This window comes from Pan troglodytes, chromosome 23 (genome assembly GCF_028858775.2).
Source record: "Pan troglodytes isolate AG18354 chromosome 23, NHGRI_mPanTro3-v2.0_pri, whole genome shotgun sequence".
In the NCBI taxonomy this organism is placed as follows: domain Eukaryota; kingdom Metazoa; phylum Chordata; class Mammalia; order Primates; family Hominidae; genus Pan; species Pan troglodytes.
The window spans coordinates 43,501,438-43,522,164 of record NC_086016.1 but is presented as its reverse complement, the minus strand read 5'-3'; the positions used below and the strand labels follow the sequence as shown (position 1 = coordinate 43,522,164).

Genomic DNA, 20,727 nt, shown 5'->3' with positions numbered 1-20,727 from the left:
TGCTTTCTCTGTGGGGCCACCTGGAGAACTGGGGGCCTTTCCAGCTGGAATGAAGCCTCCTGGGAGAAGCTACCCTGGGGCCAGTGCAGGAGGGGAAACAAGGTGGCTGTCCCTCACCCCACCACCTCAGGGGGACCCGGGCCCCTAACCTTGCCAGGGGTGAAGTCCTTCAGGCCCTGAATGGTCAGCTTGTCCACAGGGTGAATCTTGTTGTAGTCAGCCGGGTCAGCGAAGGTCAGAGGCAGCAGGCCCTGTTTCTTCAGGTTGGTCTCTGGAAAGCAGGTGGCATTCGGTCATCGGGGGTCTGACTAGCCTGGAGAGCTTCATTTTCTGAACCCATCTGGGGCTCTAGGAGATGCCCCTAATCCTGCTGCCTGGGACAATGCCCGGGCAGTGACTACGGGGCCCTGGTCTGCTCCCTTTCACTAGGGGTGCCCCTAGCAAGTGTGCGCTGGTGCTGAGGTCTGCGAGGCCTTCCTGCTGCACATTCATGATCAGAAAGAACCCCCTGGCACATGTCCTAGATCTCAGCGGCTCAGATCTACAAGCCTGGAAGCAGGGCCTGCGGGAAGCCAGGAAGCTGAGCGTCGGATGTGCACTGTGTGAGCCTAAGAAGGGGCAAGAGGCTGACGGGCCTGTGGGCTGCAGTGGACACAGCCTAGAACCAGGCCCAACTCAGCCACGGGCAGGGAGAGTGACCTTGATCACTAGGGATGGGATGAGGATGGCCTGGGTACAGACTCCAGCTCACCGTGGATCCTGGCAAAGCTCTTGGTGATGATGGCCCGGCCCCCAAGGTGGCGAGGCTCCAGAGCTGCATGCTCCCGGCTCGAGCCCTCGCCGTAGTTCTCGTCTCCGATCACCACCCACCTGATGCCATGTTTCTGTCAGGCAAGCGGGGGTAAGGTTATAAGGCAGAGGAGGGCACCGTCCTCACCTGTCTGGCCCTACCTGCCTGGCCTCACCCACCTGGCGCCTGGGCATCCTGAGGCTCCCGGTAAAGGGGCTGGAGGGGCCCTTCCTCACCTGCTGCCTAAGGGCAAGTGAAGCCTGCGTGAATGAGACCCAAACGAGGCCCCGAGGGGACAGAGGCACATGGTTGTTTGTAGTGGCAAAGAAGACAGAAGCCACCCATTGGTGCTTGGCAGAGGCAGGTGTGTGTGGAGGGAGGTTGGGTGAGACAGGGACGGCCTCCGGGCCCCACACAAGATGCATCTGTGAAGCTCAAGGCGCCCCCTTCCTGGGAGCACTCTCTGCCCCACCCAGCCACCAGGGGGTGCCAGAGTCCTCTCACCCGGCTGGGCCAGGACTTGGGTTCAGCCCTGGTTCTGTTTGTTTCTCAAAGCAGAAAAAGTCCAATCACCTCAGACCCTCTCTGCCTGCTCACTGTGAGGCCCCGTGTAGCCCCCTCTCTGAGCTTTTGGCCTCTGACTTCCTGAGTCGGCCCCCTTCCTTGTCTTTGTCTAGGGCCAGATATCCTGAGATATCTCTCACTAACTCCTCCTGGTGCAGGGACCCGGCTGTACCACCGGACCTGGGCCTCATGCCCTCTCAGCCACAGGGAGGGGCTGCAGGCCTCTCCTCCCTTCCACAGCAGTCCCCTTTGGGCTTGGTCGGCCTCCTTCCCAGTTTCCACTCCCCTAATGTCCTCCCTGCACCTGCCTTGCAGGCCCCTTCAGGAGTGACCACTGGCATTGCCCCTATCAACTCTGACCCACCTTGTAGTAGCGGGCAGTGTCAGGGACGGGGCCAAACTCCTGAGTGACGGCATTGCGCACGGAGTTGGCCTTGCCGTTTTCAATGTTGATGGCACCAATGAGCAGGTTGTTGGAGATGTTATCCAAGTGCCCACGGAACTTGAGCCAGGGGCCAGCAGCCGAGATGTGGTCAGTGGTACACTTCCCTTTGACCTTGGGTGGTAAGTAGAGAGGACAGAGGTCAGGGCATGGCCCTGGAGGGGTGGATGACAAGCCCTCCAGAGGCAGGCAGCAGGCCCCGCGGCCCAGGAGGGGTGACAGAGGGGTGAGAGGCAGGCAAGTCTTCAGACACGTGTTCTGTGGTCCTGGTGCTTCCACCCTAAGGCCACATGGGCTCAGGCCAGGCCACCACTCATCCCCTCAAAGGCCTCTGGCTGCTCAGTCTCCCTTATGGGGCAGAGGCCGCCCAAAGTTGGGACAGGTCAATGTTCGCTCACCCTTCAGGCCTTGGCTGCAAGATCAGCCACAGACCTCATGCCAGACACAGGAGCCCAGGACATGCCTGGGTCCTGGCTGATGACTGATTAGTCTCTTCTGTCACAGGGGTGCCTGGAGACCCCTTAATAAGCAGCATAAATTAATATCTGACACAGATTGGAGGCCTCTGGCCACACCAAAAAGGCTTGTTTCTGGTCGGTGCCAAACACAAGCCATCCCATATCCACGGGTGCCCAACTGTGGGGGCAGGAGTTGTCCATGGCTTCCAGAGCCTGTGTGGACGTGCCAGGTGTGGAGCCTGCTGTGCAATCACACACACCGTCCCAGCCCAGCCTGAGCTGTACTCACCTGCCCACACCCACTGGAGGTGGCTCTGATCAGCTGCTGCTGGATGGCTGAGGGCCCCAGACGGAGGCTGGCCAGATCTAGCTCTGCCCAGTTCCGGGCCACAGAGAAGGGGGACGCTGGACTGTGTTGCGATACCCTCTCTGCTCTGCAGCCAAACCTCCCTTCCATCTCCCACCTGTGTCTTGACTGTTTGCTCACTTCCTCCAGGTTCATGGCCCTTCCCGATGCTCAGGGGACGGGGGGCCCTGGCAGGGTGGGGCTGTCCTGCCGTCCCCATGCTGCTGACCTTGATGAGGATCTGCAGGTCCTCCAGGTCCTTGCCATCCCACTTGTCAAAAGGCTCCAGGAGCTGCAGGCGCTGGCTGGTGGGGCTCACATCCACATGCTGCCCGCTGCTGTCCTTGGGTGGGTGCTGGTAGGTGTCCTGCCCTGGGTCAAACTCCTGCAGCAGGGAATGGGGATGCGTGGGGTGCTGAGTCCTCAGTTCCCACAAGGACAGACTCTCAGAAGGCAAGTTTCCCCGGGCCCCACCTCCCCTCCCAGGGAACAGAGCTGCTTCCTTCTCACTAGCAGCGCCCTCCCTGCCTGCACAGGAGGTGCTGTGAGGTTGAGAAGGAAGTGCCGTGGCCACACAGCAACCAGCAAGCAGGGGGCGTGGGCGCTCACCGCTTTGGGAAGCTCATCTGCATCCGGAGCCTCCAGCCTGAACTTCTTGCCATCCGTGCCCGTCAGGTAGTCGGTCTCTGGGTTGAACTTGAGGGTTCCCGCAATGGCCAGGGCTGTGACAATCTGAAATGGAGGTGGCCAGTTTGTTGGTCAGCACCAATCGCCACTCCTGTCTCCTGCACCTACCAAAAGCCTAAGCCAAAACTGAGAAAGGAACCCAGGAAATTTCCATGTTCTTCCCAGACCCCTGTGTTCCTCAGAGGCCAGAGCTGCAGGACGATCTTTGGGACCACGGGGCCTTGGGCCTGCAGAGGACTCAGGAAGCCAAGGGCAGTGCGGCCTCTCCCATCCCTGCAGGGCCGGGCCGGCAGTGCTGTTCTCTCTCCTCACAGCTATCCTGGAGGGAGTGGGGGCCCTGGCGCAGAAATGCTGGTATGATGCAAACCTGCTCAGTGCGCAGGACACTAAAAACATGGAAGGGGCCATTCCTTCACCCATTTAGCAAGAAGTATTTGTAGAACACGCAGATAAACAACCAAGTCAAGAGAGCCTGGCCATGTGCCAGTCACGGCCAGGGCTGAATACCGCCAAGGGCAAGGCTCACTCTGGCCACGGGAACAATGGCAAAGGCCTCGCTTTTGTGGAACTCCTACCTGGGGTTGGAAACTGCATGTGTCCCACGCACTTTCCCAGGTAATCCCGAGGATTACGGGGACACAGAGAAGGTAAGTGACTTGGCCACACTCATACAGCGAGTTAGAGGCAGGGCTGGGATGTGTCCTAGGCAGTGAGTGAGATTCCAAATTCCATGCTCATAAGCACAAACCACTGTATAAATATCTCATAATCCCACGACCCAGGGAGCCCCAGGCAGGAAGCACCAAGCATGCGCCTGAGGCTGGGAAGGCCTGTAGCTCCTGGCTACCACTTGGATGACCCCAGTCCCCATCTCCTCCTGCCTCCTCCTCTGACCCGCCAGGGGCCCCCAGAGGCCATCCCAGGCTCGTGCGCAGCTGGGCAGTCTCACCTCTGGGGACGTGACAAAGGCATGGGTCTCGGGGTTTGCGTCGTTGCGGCCCGTGAAGTTCCTGTTGTAGGAGGTGACGATTGTGTTCTTCTCCCCCTTCTTGATGTCCTTCCTGCCAGGTCAGAGGGATCAGGGTTAGGGATATCTGGCCTTGTCACCTGGCCTGTCCTGAGGACAGATAAGCTGGGTTCCTGTGGCGCAGCCCAGCCTAGCTCCTACCGAGGGAAAATGAAGAGGCCCTGCCAGGGTTGCCTCCTCCTGGGGCCACGCGCAGAGCAGAAGGGAACCTCAGGATCACTGGGCCCAGCCTGCAACCACACATAAGCCAGAGGCAAGGCCTTGCTCAAGGCCTGAGTTTCCTGACCTGGGGCACTGCCTCCTCCCAAATGGCTCCTGCTGTGTCCGTCAGGATGAGGCCGCGCTGGCTTCCTCCTGCCAGCCCAGGCTTCAGCCAAGTGGCCCCCCAGTGCCTCTGCAGGGCCCTTCCTCACCCAGCCCCTCTTCCCAGGCATGTCTGCCAGAGGCTTCTAATGGGCAAGAGTCCCTGGAGCTAGAGACCTTGGCTGGAGTCTCTTCTCTCCACCCCAATAATTCCCCCTCCAACTTCTGGGGCTCCGTACCCTGTGCACAAGGGGCTGTCCTGTCAAAAGATACGCCTCTTACCTGTCCCACTGGCCAATGCAGGGGCCACAAGCATTGGCCAGGACGATGCCACCCAGATCCCTCAAGATTTGTGCCTGCCAGGGAGAGAGGAAGACAGAATGTCAAGGGTGGGTGAGAGTCTGATGGGAAGGGGTGATGTGGTGGCTGCAGGACGAAGTGCTGTACTGGAACCCCAGGGCAGCCACTGGGACCTGCCCCAGCCCCGGCCCAACAGGCCTCTGGGCTTGTGCCGCCTGGAGGCATTACTCAGCATGGGGTGGGGGAGATGGGCAGGGGGATATGGGCACTCACATAGCCGTCCCGCTCAATGGTGGCGCGGATCTGCTCGGAACCTGGAGTGATGGTGAACTGGGACTTGCACTTGAGGCCATGGGCCAGTGCCTGCTTGGCCACAGCTGCTGAGCGCCCCATATCTTCATAGCTTGAATTGGTGCAGCTACCAATTAGACCTGGTGCATTGTGGGTGGTGGGGTTAAGGGTCAGGAGGAGACAGTGAGCAGAGGTCTCCACCTGACCTCAAATTATCCAGACTTGGCCAAAAGAGTTCACCATCTGGGCTGGGCCAGAGACTTTTTTAACAGAGACCAGTTGCAAGCAACCGAAATATCCAACAATAAAGGACAGGCTACTCATGACGTGGCGTCATTTGAAGAAAGATGCTGTAGCCATTGGCCATGATGCTGAACACATTAGGACTATGACCCCTTTTACAGCAATATCATGTACACGTGTAGGCACGTCAGAGGGCTCACACGAACAGCCATCCTTGATGGGCTGGGGCTGACAGGAGATGCTAATTTTCTTCTTTTATACTTTCTAGTATTTTCTGGGTTTTAAAGATTGTTTTATAATCAGGGCAATAAGAGTTCTTTTTAAAAAGTCTATAAAACCTGAATAACATCGCATTTTCTGTCTAGACAGTCTCTTTTTGTTGTTGTTGAGATGGGGTCTTGCTCTGTCGCCCAGGCTGGAGTGCAAGGGCACAGTCAAGGCTTGCTCACTGCAGTCTCTAACTCCTGGGGCTCAAGCAACTCCTCCTACCTCAACCTCCTGAGTAGCTGGGACCCACAGGTGAGTACCACCACACCTGGCTAATTCAATAAATTGTTTTTGTAGAGACAAAGTCTCACCATGTTGCCCAGGCTGCTCTTGAACTCCTGGGATCAAATGATCCTCCTGCCTCAGCCTCTCAAAGTGTTGGGACTGGCCAGGCGCGGTGGCTCACACCTGTAATCCCACAACTTTGAGAGGCCGAGGCAGGCAGATCACTTGAGGTCAGGAGTTCCAGACTAGCCTGGCTAACACAGTGAAACCCCCATCTCTACTAAAAATACAAAAATTAGCCAGGCATGGTGGCGGGCACCTATAGTCCCAGCTACTCGGGAGGCTGAGGCAGAATTGCTTGAACCTGGGAGGCGGAGGCTGCAGTGAGCCGAGATTGCGCCACTGCACTCCAGCCTGGGTGACAGAGCAAGACTCTGTCTCAAAAAAAAAAAAAAAAGGGTTGGGATTACTGGCGAAAGCCAATATAACCAGCCAAGATAGTTTCTTTTATTAATTTAGTAATTTACTTTCTAATTATTAAACCACCAAATATTTTTTTTCTTAAAATTACTTCAATGAATAAGGGTGAACACATTATATTGCCCTTATTTTCGGCCAGATGGTATAGAAATCTCTTTTCACATATTGTCACTTCTCCAGACAACTTTATTTTTTATTTATTTTTCTCATTGGTGATAGCAGCAATAGGCCCAACACCACCTTCAAAGGTGTCAGTACGATCATGACTCCTGTTTTACAGATGGGGAACCCACACATAGACAGTGAAGTAGTTTGCTCAGGGTCACTCAGCTGTTAGGTGGCAGAGCCAGGATTCAAGCCCAGGCCATCTGGCTCCAGGATCCATGCTCTTCACAGCCACACTGTACCCAGCAGCAGCAGATGCCAGTGACTGGCATGCCAGGGCGTCTGCATGTGTAAAGCATGAAAAGTCACATAAAGCAGCAAGGGTGATATAAAATGTAAAACAGGAAAATCTATGCACACAATACACAGAAACACAGCACACCTCTCCAAGAGCTCTAAGAGCTTGCTCCTGGCTGGGGGTTGAGATTAGGAGTTTTAAAAATTCTTCTTGATTGTGAATATTCTCTACAATAAACATATTTTTCTTTTCTGCCAAGAAAAAGCAATTTTTCTTTTCTTTCTTTTTTTTTTTTTTTTTTTTTTTGGAGACAGGCTCTGTTGCCTGAGTCTGCAGTTTTGAGTCTGCCTCTGTTGCCCAGGCTGGAATGCAGTGGTACCATCTCGGCTCACTGTAGCCTTGACCTCCAGGACTCAAGTGATCCTCCCACCTTAGCCTCCTGAGTAGCCAGGACTATAGGCATGCGCCTCCACACCTGGCCAATTTTTTTTTTTTTTCCTGAGACGGAGCCTCGCTCTGTCACCCAGGCTGGAGTGCAGTGACACAATCTCGGTTCATTGCAACCTCCGCCTCCCGGGTTCAAGCGATTCTCCTGCCTCAGCCTCCCAAGTAGCTGGGGCTACAGGTGCCTGCCACCACCCTCGGCCAATTTTTTGTATTTTTAGTAGAGATGGGATTTCACCGTGTTAGCCAGGATGTTCTCGATCTCCTGACCTCATGATCCACCCATCTCGGCCTCCCAAAGTGCTGGGATTACAGGTGTGAGCCACTGCCCCTGGCCAATTTTTGCATTTTGTTTTAAGAGACGGGGTTTTTCCATGTTGCCCAGGCTGGTCCTAGACTCAAGTAATCCACCTGCATTGGCCTCCTGAAATGCTGGGATTTCAAGCATGAGCCACCACTTCTGGCCGAAAAAGTAATTTTTCAATAATAAACCCATTTCAGAAACTGCCCACCTTAGAAAGTGCCACACAGTAGGCATAGGTGATTGTCTACAGTCCTGGGCAGAGCCACTGGCCCTGAGACCTGCTAAACAGATGGGGTGGAAGGTGCTCACCCACTCGGATGTCCAGAGGCCATCCTTCCTTCTCTGCCACCTTGCCCACTTCTGCCACAGGGTGAGCCAGGTCAGGGGTGAAGGGCCCATTGATGTGTGGCTTCAGCTGAAGAAACAAACATGCAAGGAGAAGAAAGGAGGGAAGAAACCTTGAAGCGGGGACAGTCTCTTTCACTGCCTCACCACGTCCCCACAGAGAGGCCAACGACTTTCTCTTGACTGAAACCTCATCACAGGGAAGAACTGAGCAGTTGGCTCTGCACACACCCGCTCCCGGGCTCCCTCCAGCCCTGCAAGGCTGGGCTCAGCTCTGCAGATGAAAGAACTGAAGCTCAGAAGTGACATGCTGTGCTTGAAGTCACATAGCTAGGAGACAGCAGAGGCATGGAATGGATCAAGGCTGTCAGCTTCCTAAGTTCATTATCTCCCATTCGATGTTGCTTTTGGAATCTTTTTTTTTTTTTTTGAGATGGAGTCTCGCTCTGCTGCCCAGGCTGGAGTGCAATGGCACGGTCTTGGCTCACGGCAGCCTCCGCCTCTCGGGTTCACACCATTCTTCTGCCTCAGCCTCCCGAGTAGCTGGGACTACAGGCGCCTGCCACCACGTCTGGCTAATTTTTTTGTATTTTTTTAGTAGAGACGGGGTTTCATCACATTAGCCAGGATGGTCTCAATCTCCTGACCTCATGATCTGCCCGCCTCGGCCTCCCAAAGTGCTGGGATTACAGGTGTGAGCCACCATGCCCGGCCGCTTTTGGAATCTTATGACAAAAATGGACTTAAGGCCAGACGCTTTACATATCATAATCATCAGTAAATGCGAGGCACTCAGCTATGTGCCCAGCATGCAGTAAACCTCCGTCAGTGTTAGTTACATGAATTCATTCAATCCTCACGACTGCTGTAGGTTCCACACGTGATGGAGCAAGGGGCCTACAGAGGCTAAGTGCGTGACCAAGGCCACACAACTTAAGTGGCAGAGCCGAGGTGTGAACTCCTGCAGACGGGATCCTCTAGCCTGCCCTTCCTCTGGCTCTGCAAACACCTGCTCTGATCTGTGCGTCTCAGGGTGCCTAACCCTGCTGGGATTTGCCCTCTGAACTCAGATAACAAAAACCCTTCAGGGTGAAACCTTGGCTTCTCCTAAAGCTGAGCTGGTGGCAAACTGACATCCACTTCTGGTTCAGCAGCCAGAGCTACCTCTGCTCTCCCCATGGCTGTGTCTCCCCCCTCCCCACCCACCGCTCCAGGCTGCTTCAGGAAGCAGTTTGCAGGAACACTGGGGACCCAGGGGCCCACGAGTCACCCTGAGGTTTTTCTTGTTTTGTTTTTGAGACAATGTCGCTCTGTCGCCCAGGCTGGAGTGCAGTGGTGCGATCTCGGCTGACTGCAACCTCTGCGTCCCGGGTTCAAGCGATTCTCTTGCCTCAGCCTCCTGAGTAGCTGGGATTATAGGCACATGGCACTATGCCGAGCTAATTTTTGTATTTTTTTTTTTTTTTTTTTTTTTAGTAGAGACGGGGTTTCACTATGTTGGACAGGCTGGTTTTTTTTTTTTTTTTAGTAGAGACGGGGTTTCACTATGTTGGACAGGCTGGTCTTGAACTGCTGACCTCAACTGACCCACCCGCCTTGGCCTCCCAAAGTGCTGGGATTACAGCTGTGAGCCACCGCCCGGCCCTCAATGAGTATTTAGGCAGGACCCGCCCTGCTCCCCACTACTCTCAGAAACTTCTTGAACCCAATTAATTGTCTCCTCACCTCACTGAGGTTAATTTCAATTAGTTGGTCATAATGGCAGCCAGGGTCAGGCACCAAGTGATCCTTGAATTCATCAGCTAGATTGGCAATGTCTGAAATCAACAAGGGACGGGGATGGAGCACGTGAAACAGAAACTGTTCTTGAGAGTTCACTCACCACCCACCTGAGCACCTGCCAAACACCAGGCCCGCCCTGGGCACTGACTAGGCCAATGAAGAAACCAAGGCTGCTGTCTCTGCCCTTACAGAGCTCACACCCTAGTGCAGGAGCTGTCAGGGACACGGAGACACAGAGGAGGAGCGCCAGCTAAGGTTCAGAGCCGGGGAGGGTGTCCTGGAAGTGAAGAGCTGGGTTTTGAAGAAGCAGTCACTCAATAAGGAAAGGGAGGAGCCTTCCAAGGATTCCACGTGCTTACGGCTCTCCCCATGGCCCCTGGTCTCTGGCTCCTCGTTCACTCCCACAACGCACCACCCTTCACAGGTGCCAATGCCCTCTGAGCTCCAAAGAAGCCAGGCTAGAGCCTCAGGGAAGTTGTCAGGGGAGGCTGGGAAAGTGGTTCTCCTTCCAAATGTTCCCCTGCTAGGTCAGGAATTATCAACAGAAGCGATCCCTGCCATTTCCGGAGTTTCCTGTAGGGGGCAGCAGGGACCAGGCCGAGAAGGGAGGGCATTCAGCCACCTTTCAGGGAAAATGAAATGCCCATCCTGAGGTGGGGCTATTTTGAACTCAGACGCCAGGCCCTTTGAGAAGCTGGAGAGAGCTCCAGACAATCTACTTAGAAACATATTGCACCTCTTCAGGGCTTTCTCAGAGCCTCGGACGCCTGTCTGGAGACAATGGGTTAAGAACCCCTGCCCTACAGGGAAAGGCATAGCTCTGTCTTGGGGAGGAGCGGGCATGTGACTGTTCCACCCACACGGGCCTGCCCCTGCCAGCTCACCTTCCCGGCCGGTCTTGCTCAGGTACTTCTTCATCCTGTGGTTGTAAGGGAACACGGAAGTGGTGGCCCCAATTTCTGCACCCATGTTGCAGATTGTCGCCATGCCTGTGGAGCAACAGAGCCCCGGGCATTGGCTGGTGGCCGGGCCAGGGTCCCACGCACCTGCTACGCGGCCACCTGCATCTTCACACCAGGGAGCTGCATTGCTTCTCCTCCCACTCAGAGAGATGTGGTGACAGCGGGCCGACTCATCCCTTGAGGCCCTGGGTAAAAACCTGGGCCGGTGAGGGGAGGCCATGGGGATCAGAGCTCAGGGCCCCAGCTCAGGGTGGCTGCTGGGTAGAATGAAGAGGACTCAGGTGAAGATTCAGCCCCCACACACTGAGCTGCAAGCTTGGGGCCTGACTGTCGCCCAAGAGATTGAACAGGCACCACGTACTGTAGGCTGACCTGACCAGACACTGCCCAGTTGCTATTCTTTTTGGCAGGGGAGGAACTGGCTCAGAGAGATTCAAGGTCATGCCATAAAGCACATAAAGGTAGATGCTGACATTCAGATCTTGGTCTGTCTGCCTGGTGGCCTGCCCTCCTTTAGCCATACCATGGTGGAGACACTTTTCTGTGTCTCAAGTTTTCCAGTGATGGAGGCCGAGGTGGGTGGATCACCTGAGGTCAGGAGTTTGAGACCAGCCTGGCCAACATGGTGAAACCCCATCTCTACTAAAAAAAAATACAAAAAAATTAGCCAGGCATCATGGTGCACACCTGTAATCCCAGCTACTCAGGAGGCTGAGACCAGAGAATTGCTTGAACCCAGGAGGCGGAGGTTGTAGTGAGCCGAGATTGCACCACTGCATTCCAGCCTGGGCGACAGAGTTAGACTCCGTCTCAAAAAACAAAAACAAAAACAAAACTGAAATGATACACACTGTCTGGACCACAAAGCGTCACAGAACTGGTGGGGCTCACAGGTACTGCAGCTGCTACCAGGCCACCTGCCTCAGGAGCCACTAGGACGGAGGTATGGGCCTGTTACCAACGTCCTGACTGAGCAGTCCCGTGGCAGGAGTGAGCCCCCATCACTGCAGGGGAACCAGAGTTCTGCAGGGCTGCCAGGGAGCACAGGAAGGCACCTGGGAAGTCTGGACTGTTCCAAATCTCCCTGGATTTCTGAGGACCAGGCATCCAGGCCAGGTCACCAGGAGTGACAGGCAGGGAGCAGCTGGCTCCTACCTGGTCTTGGAGGCAGACAGGCACCGATCTCTAATCCAAGGGAAGTGAGTGAGGCTCGAACTTCAGCGAAGGGAGGATGTGGGCCTGCAGCTGCTTCATGAATGAAGCCCTGGCTCTGCCCATTCCCACCACTGCCTCTGTCCTCTCTGGATTCGTCTAGATCACCCAAGGTGGCCTAGTGCTATGGCCTGGGCCCAGCAGCAGAAGCTGACTTGGCTCCTAACTGTGTGTGGCCACACAGTTAGGAAGTCACCGGCAGCCTCGACAGGTATCTCAATCTCTTCATCTGTTTAATGAGGGTGTGGACTAGACAATCTCTAATGCTGTCTCCAATTTTCCTTCTACCTCTGTCTATCCCAAGTCCCCAAATGGAACAGACAGATTCTCAAGTGAAGGCCATTCACCGCTTCTACTCCCAACTGGAGACCCATCAGGCCCAGCACAGGGTAGGGGCCACGTCGCCTGGCCGCCTTCCTCACCAGTGCAGGAGATGGAGTCTACACCAGGCCCGTGGTATTCCACGATTGCACCTGTGCCACCTTTCACCGTGAGGATGCCTGCCACCTTCAGGATCACATCTTTGGGTGAGGACCAACCGGAGAGAGAGCCCGTCAGCTTCACGCCAATCACCTGGACAGGAGGGGGCGAGGTGGCTGTGAGAGGCCGTGTGTGCCTGTGCCAGCCACGAAGTCAGGATGGCCCTGCTGCCATTCACATTGCTGCTTATTGGTCTCTACCTCCCTCCCAGAAGATTCGAGTCTAACTTGTTCCCTTTTCCCTCCTGGGTCCCACCGTCTCCCGTTCATCCCCACCAACCACCACCCCACAGCCAGCCCAGAATGAGTCCCTCCCCACCCTCACCTTGGGGCACTTCAGCTCCCAGGGGATCCCAGCCATGACATCCACAGCATCGGCACCCCCAACTCCAATGCAGATGCCCCCAAGGCCACCACCATTGGGGGTGTGGGAGTCAGTGCCAATCAGAAGAACACCAGGGTACGCATAGTTTTCCAGAATAATCTGAAAAATAATCCAAGATGTTATATTTAGAAGCCCTCAGCCGAGAATACCAAAAAATGGCCCCACTGACCCGGGGCCTCCCAACCACGTCCAGCCACTCTCCCAGGATGGAACTGGTGGGAGCAGCCCCATTTAATCCAGGCCGTCTCCAGGGTGGCCAAGAAGAGCCAGAGCCTTGGGAGACAGGTGGCCTGGGCTCTTGAATAGCTCTGATAGTTCCTGCTATATGTCTTGGGCCTTTGAATGCTGCCCCATGCCTCAGTTTCCTCATTTGTAGCACAGTAACCAAACACCCATACCACCATGACCCCAGGATGTGACAAGAACCAGAGAAACTGTCCTGTGATGGGCCCAGGCCCGGCCTCATCCTGGGTGTGGAGCATCCCCACCTGGCTTCTCATAGGGGTTGGCGGTTCTTCCAGGAGCTGGCTCCAGCCCCACAAGGACCCTGAGGAAGAAGTGCTGGGGCCCCAGTGGGTGCACAAAGCTATGAACTTTTCCTCAACTGCAAAGAATAGGTGATGCCTCGTCCACTTCAGCATCTGGAGGTGGCTCTGAGAACCCATGTGACTTGCTCAAGGCGCGATGCCACCCTGCCTCATCACCTGTCCCATTTCACAGTACTCCCTTCACTGAGGCGCTCCTCCCAGCCGGGGGGAGCACTTCCCCCAAAACATTTGGTAAGAAAGGCAGCAACACCTCAACACCCAAGTGCTCAACACCTTGGGTGTTGTATAGGCTCAACACCTCAACACCCAAGTGTGGCCCAGGCACTAGGCACCTCTGAGGCACTAGCCCCCTGAAGCTGCAGGACACTGCCTGGCAAGCCCTGAGCCAGGCGTCCTGTATCGGGGGGTCTGAGGTCTGGCCCCACCATTTACTAGTTGTTGTGGGACCATGGACGACAAGTCACTTCTCTCCGAGCTCAGTTTCCCTATCAAGAAATAGCTAACAATCGTGCTCACATCATTGGTTCACTGATGACTGGATGAGATCCTGTCCGTGAGGCACAGAATAGTGCCTGCGGGAAGCAACATTTTTATTTATTGTTTTGCAGCAAGAGCCTTCACCTGAGGTTCTGCCGCTCATCAGTCAGATGGAGTTAGTGCCCCACCCGGGGATGTGGGGAAGAACACATGAGAGGCGTGACAGGCTCTGTGAACTCTCAGGACCCACCAGTGCTCCCAGAAATCTTACAGAAACCCCAGGGCCTCTGCCTCAGGACAAGCATCTGCCCAGCAGACTCTAAGGTCCAAAGGTCTCATCTCTTGGGGATGCAGAGGGAAGACCTGGCTGCGAAGAACTGGCCAATGCTGCCACGTACGAGGATTTAAGACTAGTGCATCCCTAAAGAGCCTCAAGCTTGTAAAAGTTGGATCCACGAAGGCTGGGCACACAGAATTCGGGGTGGTCTACACGGTGTAGACACTTGTGGTCCACATCCAGGGGGAGAGGTCAGGCAGACATGAGGACTGCAGAAGGTGTCACGATGACGCTGGCCGTGACAGTGAGCTCCCCGGTCTGTGGGTGTGGCTGGACAGATGGGGGTGAGGGCTGGGAAGAAGGACTAATGCCTAGAACTACACCTGGAAATTCAGCCATCCATCCACACAACACACACATACATTAAGGACCTGCTCTGTACTGACTTGGTCCCAAACCCAGAGCTAGAGAGGAATAAATAAGCCACAGTCCCTGTCCCCACAGAGCACATGATCCAGTGCAGAAAGCACTTGGCAGATGCTGGGAACATAATGTGAAGAGATCCCACAGAGGATCCACTGGAAGCCACTGTGCCAGGCACGGGGAGGGCCAGGGAGGCTCCACAGAGGAACCAGAAAGCTGTGATGTGGAGGAAGGTCTGCGGGCCAAGTGGGGCCAGGGCACTTCCCGGAGGGAAAGGGGTTCAGGTTTGGGTTGGACCTAATGGACTGAGGCTGCTGAAGACGTGACATCAAGGCGGGAAGAAAGTAAAGCTGCAAAGTACTCCCATGGCCCCTGGGCATTTTCTTTTTAAAGAAACAAACACACGAGGCTGTATGCTTAGCAGCTAGCCGGTGGCAGATGTGAGCTGCCATCACTCATGGCTCCAAACTTTGGCCCAGGAGCTGCCATAAAGGCCTGGGCATTTGTACTGAGGTAGAAAGGGAGACACCTGCATTGCAGTGCCCTTCGTAACAGAAGGCCAAGGCTGGGTCCACCTGACTCCCTAACCCTGCTGCAGAGAGGGGCTTTCTAGTCCCCACGGGCCGCTGCAAACGGCCATTTCACGCAGCCCCTTCCTGGCAAGAGTGATGGTTGGGCAGGGCAGAGGAGTGATCCCCTGCTGGCTCTGGTTTCAGAGCGGGGCGGTGCTGGGAGCCCGTGCGGCGTCAGATTACAGCCTGACTCAGCACATCCTGAGGAGGCCAGGACAGTGAGGTCTGGGATGGAGGTGGGGCGAAGGGCCACCTTGCAAAGGTGCGAAGAGGCAGGTTTCATACATACAGGGTGGATGTAAATGGACACAAACTAGGTCAGTGGTCCCTAACAGTGCCCTTGGAAGAAAGGGAAGCACCCACCTCCCCAGGATATACACGTTCACACTTGCACTTCCAGAGACAAAACTGTCCAACTGTCCACCAAAAGAAGATCCATCCTTGGGACACCTCAGAGGAGCCCCCGGCTGACATGGCCACATGACCTATGGTACCTCCACCCTACAGAACACCATGAAGGAGCCAAAAAGAAATCCGAGGAGCGCCACGTGCAGAAGCAGAAAGAGCTCTGGGGGCGAGGGAGGCGGCAGAGCAGCACGGTGGCATGGGGCACTCGCTCCAGACCAGCCCTCCTGCCCACAGGCCTGGCTCCACAGTAAGCCAGCTAGGTGTCCCTGGGCAAGAACGTTAACATCTCTGTGCCTCAGCTGCCTCCTCTGTAGGGTGTGGATAGTAAAAGCACCTACCTCACAGGGCATGGTGAATATCTTTCAAGTGCTCAGCCTAGTACCTGAGACACAGTATGGGCTCATCAAATGTCAGTGATGCATGCCACAAGGGGTGACACTTGTGAAAAAAAACAAAATAATACCATGTTCTGTATGAGAGTTTACGGGAATAGAGATGCTTGAGTACACGCCCAGAAGACAATGTGGAAAGAAACATGTCGCACTTAAAATGCTGGTTACCTGGGTGGTTAGGAGGTATTATTTTAACTTCTCACCCAGAAAATGAGCACGTATAATGACATAATGAAAATCAGTTTCAAAACAAAGGAGGAAGAGCATAAGAGCTGATGGATATGTCATCCAGTTCCCCTCAGCCCCCCTGGGCCTCGAACCCCCTCCCCCCATAGGCCTGGAACATACTTCTCTGGCTTGGGCCCTTGGGACGGCAGACTGAGCCCAGCTTTACCTGGTGAATGATTCCAGATCCAGGCTTCCAGAAGCCCACGCCATATTTGGCACCTGCAGTTGCCAGGAAATTATAAACTTCCTGGTTGATGTCCTATTGAGACAAATCAATAATTGGGCGTTAGCAACATGGTTTGTGTCCAGGTGACCCTCACCAAGCCCTCCCCACCCCATCAGCCTCCCTTCTGACTCTGAAATGCTGGCACTGGAGACAGGCCCTCTCTTAGAGACCTTCTAAAAATAATTCCAAAGAGCTTGGATGTTGGCCCAGTCTCCACTAGCAGTGTCAGAGAGAAGGACAGGGGAGCAGAGATGGAGCCCCAGTTCTGTGACACCTGGCCAGGGTGGTGGGTCTGGAACAAGTCCCTGCCCTGGTCTGGGTCTCAGTTTCCTTATCTGGAGAAGGGACTGGTCTAAATAATTGCCAAGAGTGCCTGTGGCACTCAAGTCCCCAGATGAGGCCAGCAGTGCAGAGGCAGGCCCTGGCCTAGGCGCAGTGGCTGGGTGCAGTGGCTCACGCCTGTAATCCCAACACTTTGGGAGGCTGAGGCAGGCAGATCACTTGAGGTCAGGAGTTCAAGACCAGCCTGGCCAACATGGCGAAACCCTGTCTCTACTAAAAATACAAAAATTAGCCAGGCATGGTAGCGCACACCTGTAATTCCAGTTACTCGGGAGGCTGAGGCACGAGAATTGGTTGAACCTGGTAGACAAGGATGCAATGAGCCGAGATCGTGCCACTGCACTCCAGCCTACAAGACAGAGCGAGACTGTCTCAAAAAATAAAAATAAGAATAAAATAAATAAAAATTAGCTGTGCACCTGTGGTCCCAGCTACTTGGGGGCCGAGGCAGGAAGATCACTTGAGCCCAGGAGTTCAAGGCTGCAATGAGCCGAGATTGCACCACTACACTCCAGCCTGAGTGACAGGGCAAGACCCTGCCTCAAAACAAAACAAAAACCCCCGAGGCTTTTTTTGAAATAACTTGCTGGAGATCCCAGGCTTAGACGACACCTGAGAGAGCCCCCTGGACTGGTGTCTGACTGTCGGAAGTGCTGAATTCTTGGTAATGTGTTTGATGGGCCCAAATGGAAGGCTGTCGAATGGACCACTGTTCTGAAAAGGAGGTTTCAGCCAAACGAAATGATGACACGGGCTGCAGCCATCCTGCCTAATCTGAAGGAAGCTTCCTTGAGGGACAGGGAAGGGCCCACTGCACAGCAGATGTGAGGCCAGGGTTTATCTGGAAGACATGGGAGGTCCCTGTGTGGGGTCAGTGAGACTGACCCCAGTAACAAAAGGGTGGGATTCTAGTGGACTCTACTGAGTCTCAAAGGAGGAACTAGGAAATGGGACCTGCCAGCCTCTGGCATGGGAGAGCGATGCTTCAGAGAAGGGACCCCAGCCAGTGCCCTCGGACCCTTGATAAGATACACTCAAACCACACACCCCTTCACTGAAACTCCAGACCAGTGTGTGCCCTCTGAAGGCCCACTCGGTTCCCCCAGGTAAGAGAATGGCAAAGAATGTGGGTTTCCAGAGCAGTCTCTTTCCAATTAATAATTAATACATCAGCTTTTTCATTTACAAATCAGTCACTTATGAAATTGGTATCCAGGACAGGAGGCTGTGGTCGTGTCTGGGCGCATGTGACTACACGTCTGTGTTAAGTGTGAGGAAGGGGTGTGGGAGGACCCCAGACTGGTGCCAGAGTCTCGGCCTGGACTCAGCCTGGATCCATCTCTGGTTCTGTGACCCTAGACAGGTCACTGCCTCTCTGAGCCCTAGCCAGAGGGACACTTTACAAATACACGTAATAATGACCACATTCTAGGCCGGGCGTGGTGGCTCACACCTATAATCCCAGCACTTTGGGAGGCCGAGGTGGGTGGATCACCTGAGGTCAGGAGTTTGAAACCAGCCTGGCCAACGTGGTGAAACCCTGTCTCTAGTAAAAATACAAAAATTAGCCAGGTATGGTGGTCGGTGCCTGTAATCCCAGCTACTCGGGAGGGTGAGGCATGAGAATCGCTTGAACCCAGGAGGCAGAGGTTGCAGTGAGCCGAGATTGTGTGTCACTGCACTCCAGCCTGGGGGATAGAGCAAGACTCTGTCTCAAAAAAAAAAAAAAAAAAAGACCATATTCTTTCCCCGCTTAAACCGTTCTAGGACTCTGAGGATGGTGACCATAGCGTTCCCACAGCCCTCGCGTTCCTGGCTGCCCCTGCCCACCTCATACCACCCGCTCGTCCAAACACAGAGAACTCCAGCAGTACAGGCCCCCTCTCACTTCCACAAAAGCATCAAGTTTCTTCCTGGCTCAGGGTCTTTGCAAATGCTGTTCTTTCTAGCATGTTCTTCCTCCAGTCAATGCAACTCGTATGTTCAGTCCTCAGGTTATCTGTCACATCCTCAAAGAAGCTCTCTCTTTCCCCCAGCATCTAAATTAGACCTCTTTTTTATACTGACCAAGTCCCGCACTTTCCCTTCCTAACACATACCCAGATCTGCAGTTACCTACCTCGGCCATTGTTTAGTGTCCACACCCACAAGCAGATCCCTGAAGGCAGGGCCCCTGCCTGACTTGTTCACACTGAACCTCAGTACCTAGCCCAGTGCCTGGCACATAAAGAATGTTCAATTTGTTGAACGCATGAGGGAATGAGCTCTGAATGCTATGAGTGTGCATCTCATCTCCAGAAGATTCACTCTGAGCCCATAAAGCAAGCAGAAAGCCAGCCCCAGAAGGTAGCAGCCCTGTTGTGGGCAGCTGTCCCCAGGGCTGCAGAGGACCCACGTTCCCGGCCACGTGCAGTTCCCGGCACTGTGGGAGCTCCTGTAACATTATTACCCCCACCAGTGTTGTTGCTAATGTGGAAACCGCCGGCCGGCAGGCAGGACTGTCCTTTCAGCTGAGGGGAAAGAGCCACTGTGGAGCCAGGATACCACCAGGGGGCCAGGGTGGAAGAGAGGGTCTGAGTGAGAGCGCCGCCCCGAGTGTTTCCCATGGGGCTGGGAGGCTTTGAGCCATGCTGACCCTGGGAGCTGGAGCACTTTCAATCACATGCCCACAGGCCGCAGCCCTGCCAGCATTCAGCTCCTGCCAACGCCCCTCCCCGTGAGGGGGACCCACTCCCACTGCAGGGGCTGGAGAGTGGGGAGGCCCAGAGCTGGGAGAGAGAGGCCCGCTGTTGCCAAGAGCAGGCTGACACAAAGGTCCCACAAGCCGAGCCTGGGAGAAGGAGCAGGAACTCGATTTCATAGAAGGGTGGGGGAAAAGCCTTCAGCATGGCATACAGCCACCCCCATGTAGTTAAGCAAAACTCACAGAAGAATGGACCCCAAAGGAGGCTCCTCAGTGACAGAGCACCAGAGTGGGAGCCAGGATCAGCACTGAGCCCTAATCGTGCCCTCATGTAGTTACAGAACTCAAGTATGATGCCACTGCCGCCTCAAATTTACAAATAGTGACCCTAGCACGCCTACCTCCCGGAGAGGGTCCTTGGAGGGTCAGAGGAGAGCGGGAGTGGGTGCAAATGGGATGCTGGCAAACTATGCTAAGATGCACCCCTCACTGCTCAGGCAGACAGGGAGGCCTGCATGGCCCCTTCCAGAGCACCTGGCAGGATCCACATCATCCTCCAACAGGACAGAAAAAGGACCTGCAGTGTGGTAAGGTCAAGGATGATTTTTTCTTTCTTTAGGCTTCCTCTGTATTTTTTAACATAATGAGCAAGTGGTATTTTTAGAAAGAGAAACAAGTAAAATCAAGTTTTAAAAGCAGACCAGTCCAAAGAGGTGTGAGAATTTGGAGGCAATGCCCTGGTTTGCTCCAGTGTGAGGGTGAGGCCTCTCGCCCAGTCTTGTCCACTTGCCCACCCCCAAAGCCACCTTCCGCTCACCTTGGCCCGGCGCAGGTCTTTCTCGCCCCCAACCTGGGCTTCAATCAGATGGTCACAGTGGATGGTGGATGGCACAGCCACCTTGGACAGCCCGCTGCTGATGAACTGGAGCATGGCCATCTGGGCCGTCGCATCCTGCATGGCCACACGGTCCGGCCGCAGCCGCAGGTACGACTTGCCCCGCTCGATTTCCTGGCTGGCGGGGTCATCCAGGTGTCCATACACTATCTTCTCCGAGAGGGTCAGCGGCCGGTTCAGTCTGTGGGGAGAAGAGCAAAAGGGTGGCCTGGTGCTAGCTGCACGGCCTCCTCCCGCCCTGCCTCTCCCTCTCAGTCCATGTGGCAACCTCAACAGTGGCCAGGGACAGGGAGTCTGAACTCAGGACCTCAACGTTCCACTTGGGTGGGGACTGCTGGGTCCTGTTCACTGCACCACCTCCTCACCTCCCGCAGCACCTGGCACTTGTTAGGTGCTCCACAATTACTTGATGAGTAAGTGAATGACAACATCACAAGAGGGCAGCGCTGGTTCTTTTCAAAGGATCCTGGCTTTCCCAGCATCGTAATTCCTACTAAGTCCCCGCAACATGCATATC

General features: G+C 54.9%; 1 protein-coding gene across 4 annotated transcripts in view; it reads right to left on the bottom strand.

Annotated features, from left to right (window-relative positions):
• The window catches only part of ACO2 (aconitase 2), a 60,166-nt gene that overhangs the window by 803 nt on the left and 38,636 nt on the right, over positions 1 to 20,727 (bottom strand). For all 4 annotated transcript variants that reach the window (XM_016939265.3, XM_063807926.1, XM_063807925.1 and 1 more), the window contains exons 3-17: positions 20,133 to 20,391; positions 16,231 to 16,323; positions 12,680 to 12,838; positions 12,298 to 12,448; positions 10,586 to 10,690; positions 9,645 to 9,736; positions 7,884 to 7,989; positions 5,191 to 5,348; positions 4,900 to 4,973; positions 4,237 to 4,348; positions 3,210 to 3,332; positions 2,830 to 2,985; positions 1,719 to 1,910; positions 752 to 884; positions 150 to 271 (exon numbers count right to left, since the gene is read on the bottom strand). In XM_016939265.3, coding sequence (XP_016794754.1) covers positions 150 to 271; positions 752 to 884; positions 1,719 to 1,910; positions 2,830 to 2,985; positions 3,210 to 3,332; positions 4,237 to 4,348; positions 4,900 to 4,973; positions 5,191 to 5,348; positions 7,884 to 7,989; positions 9,645 to 9,736; positions 10,586 to 10,690; positions 12,298 to 12,448; positions 12,680 to 12,838; positions 16,231 to 16,323; positions 20,133 to 20,391 — 2,035 coding nt within the window. The remainder of the gene's footprint in view (positions 1 to 149; positions 272 to 751; positions 885 to 1,718; positions 1,911 to 2,829; positions 2,986 to 3,209; positions 3,333 to 4,236; positions 4,349 to 4,899; positions 4,974 to 5,190; positions 5,349 to 7,883; positions 7,990 to 9,644; positions 9,737 to 10,585; positions 10,691 to 12,297; positions 12,449 to 12,679; positions 12,839 to 16,230; positions 16,324 to 20,132; positions 20,392 to 20,727) is intronic.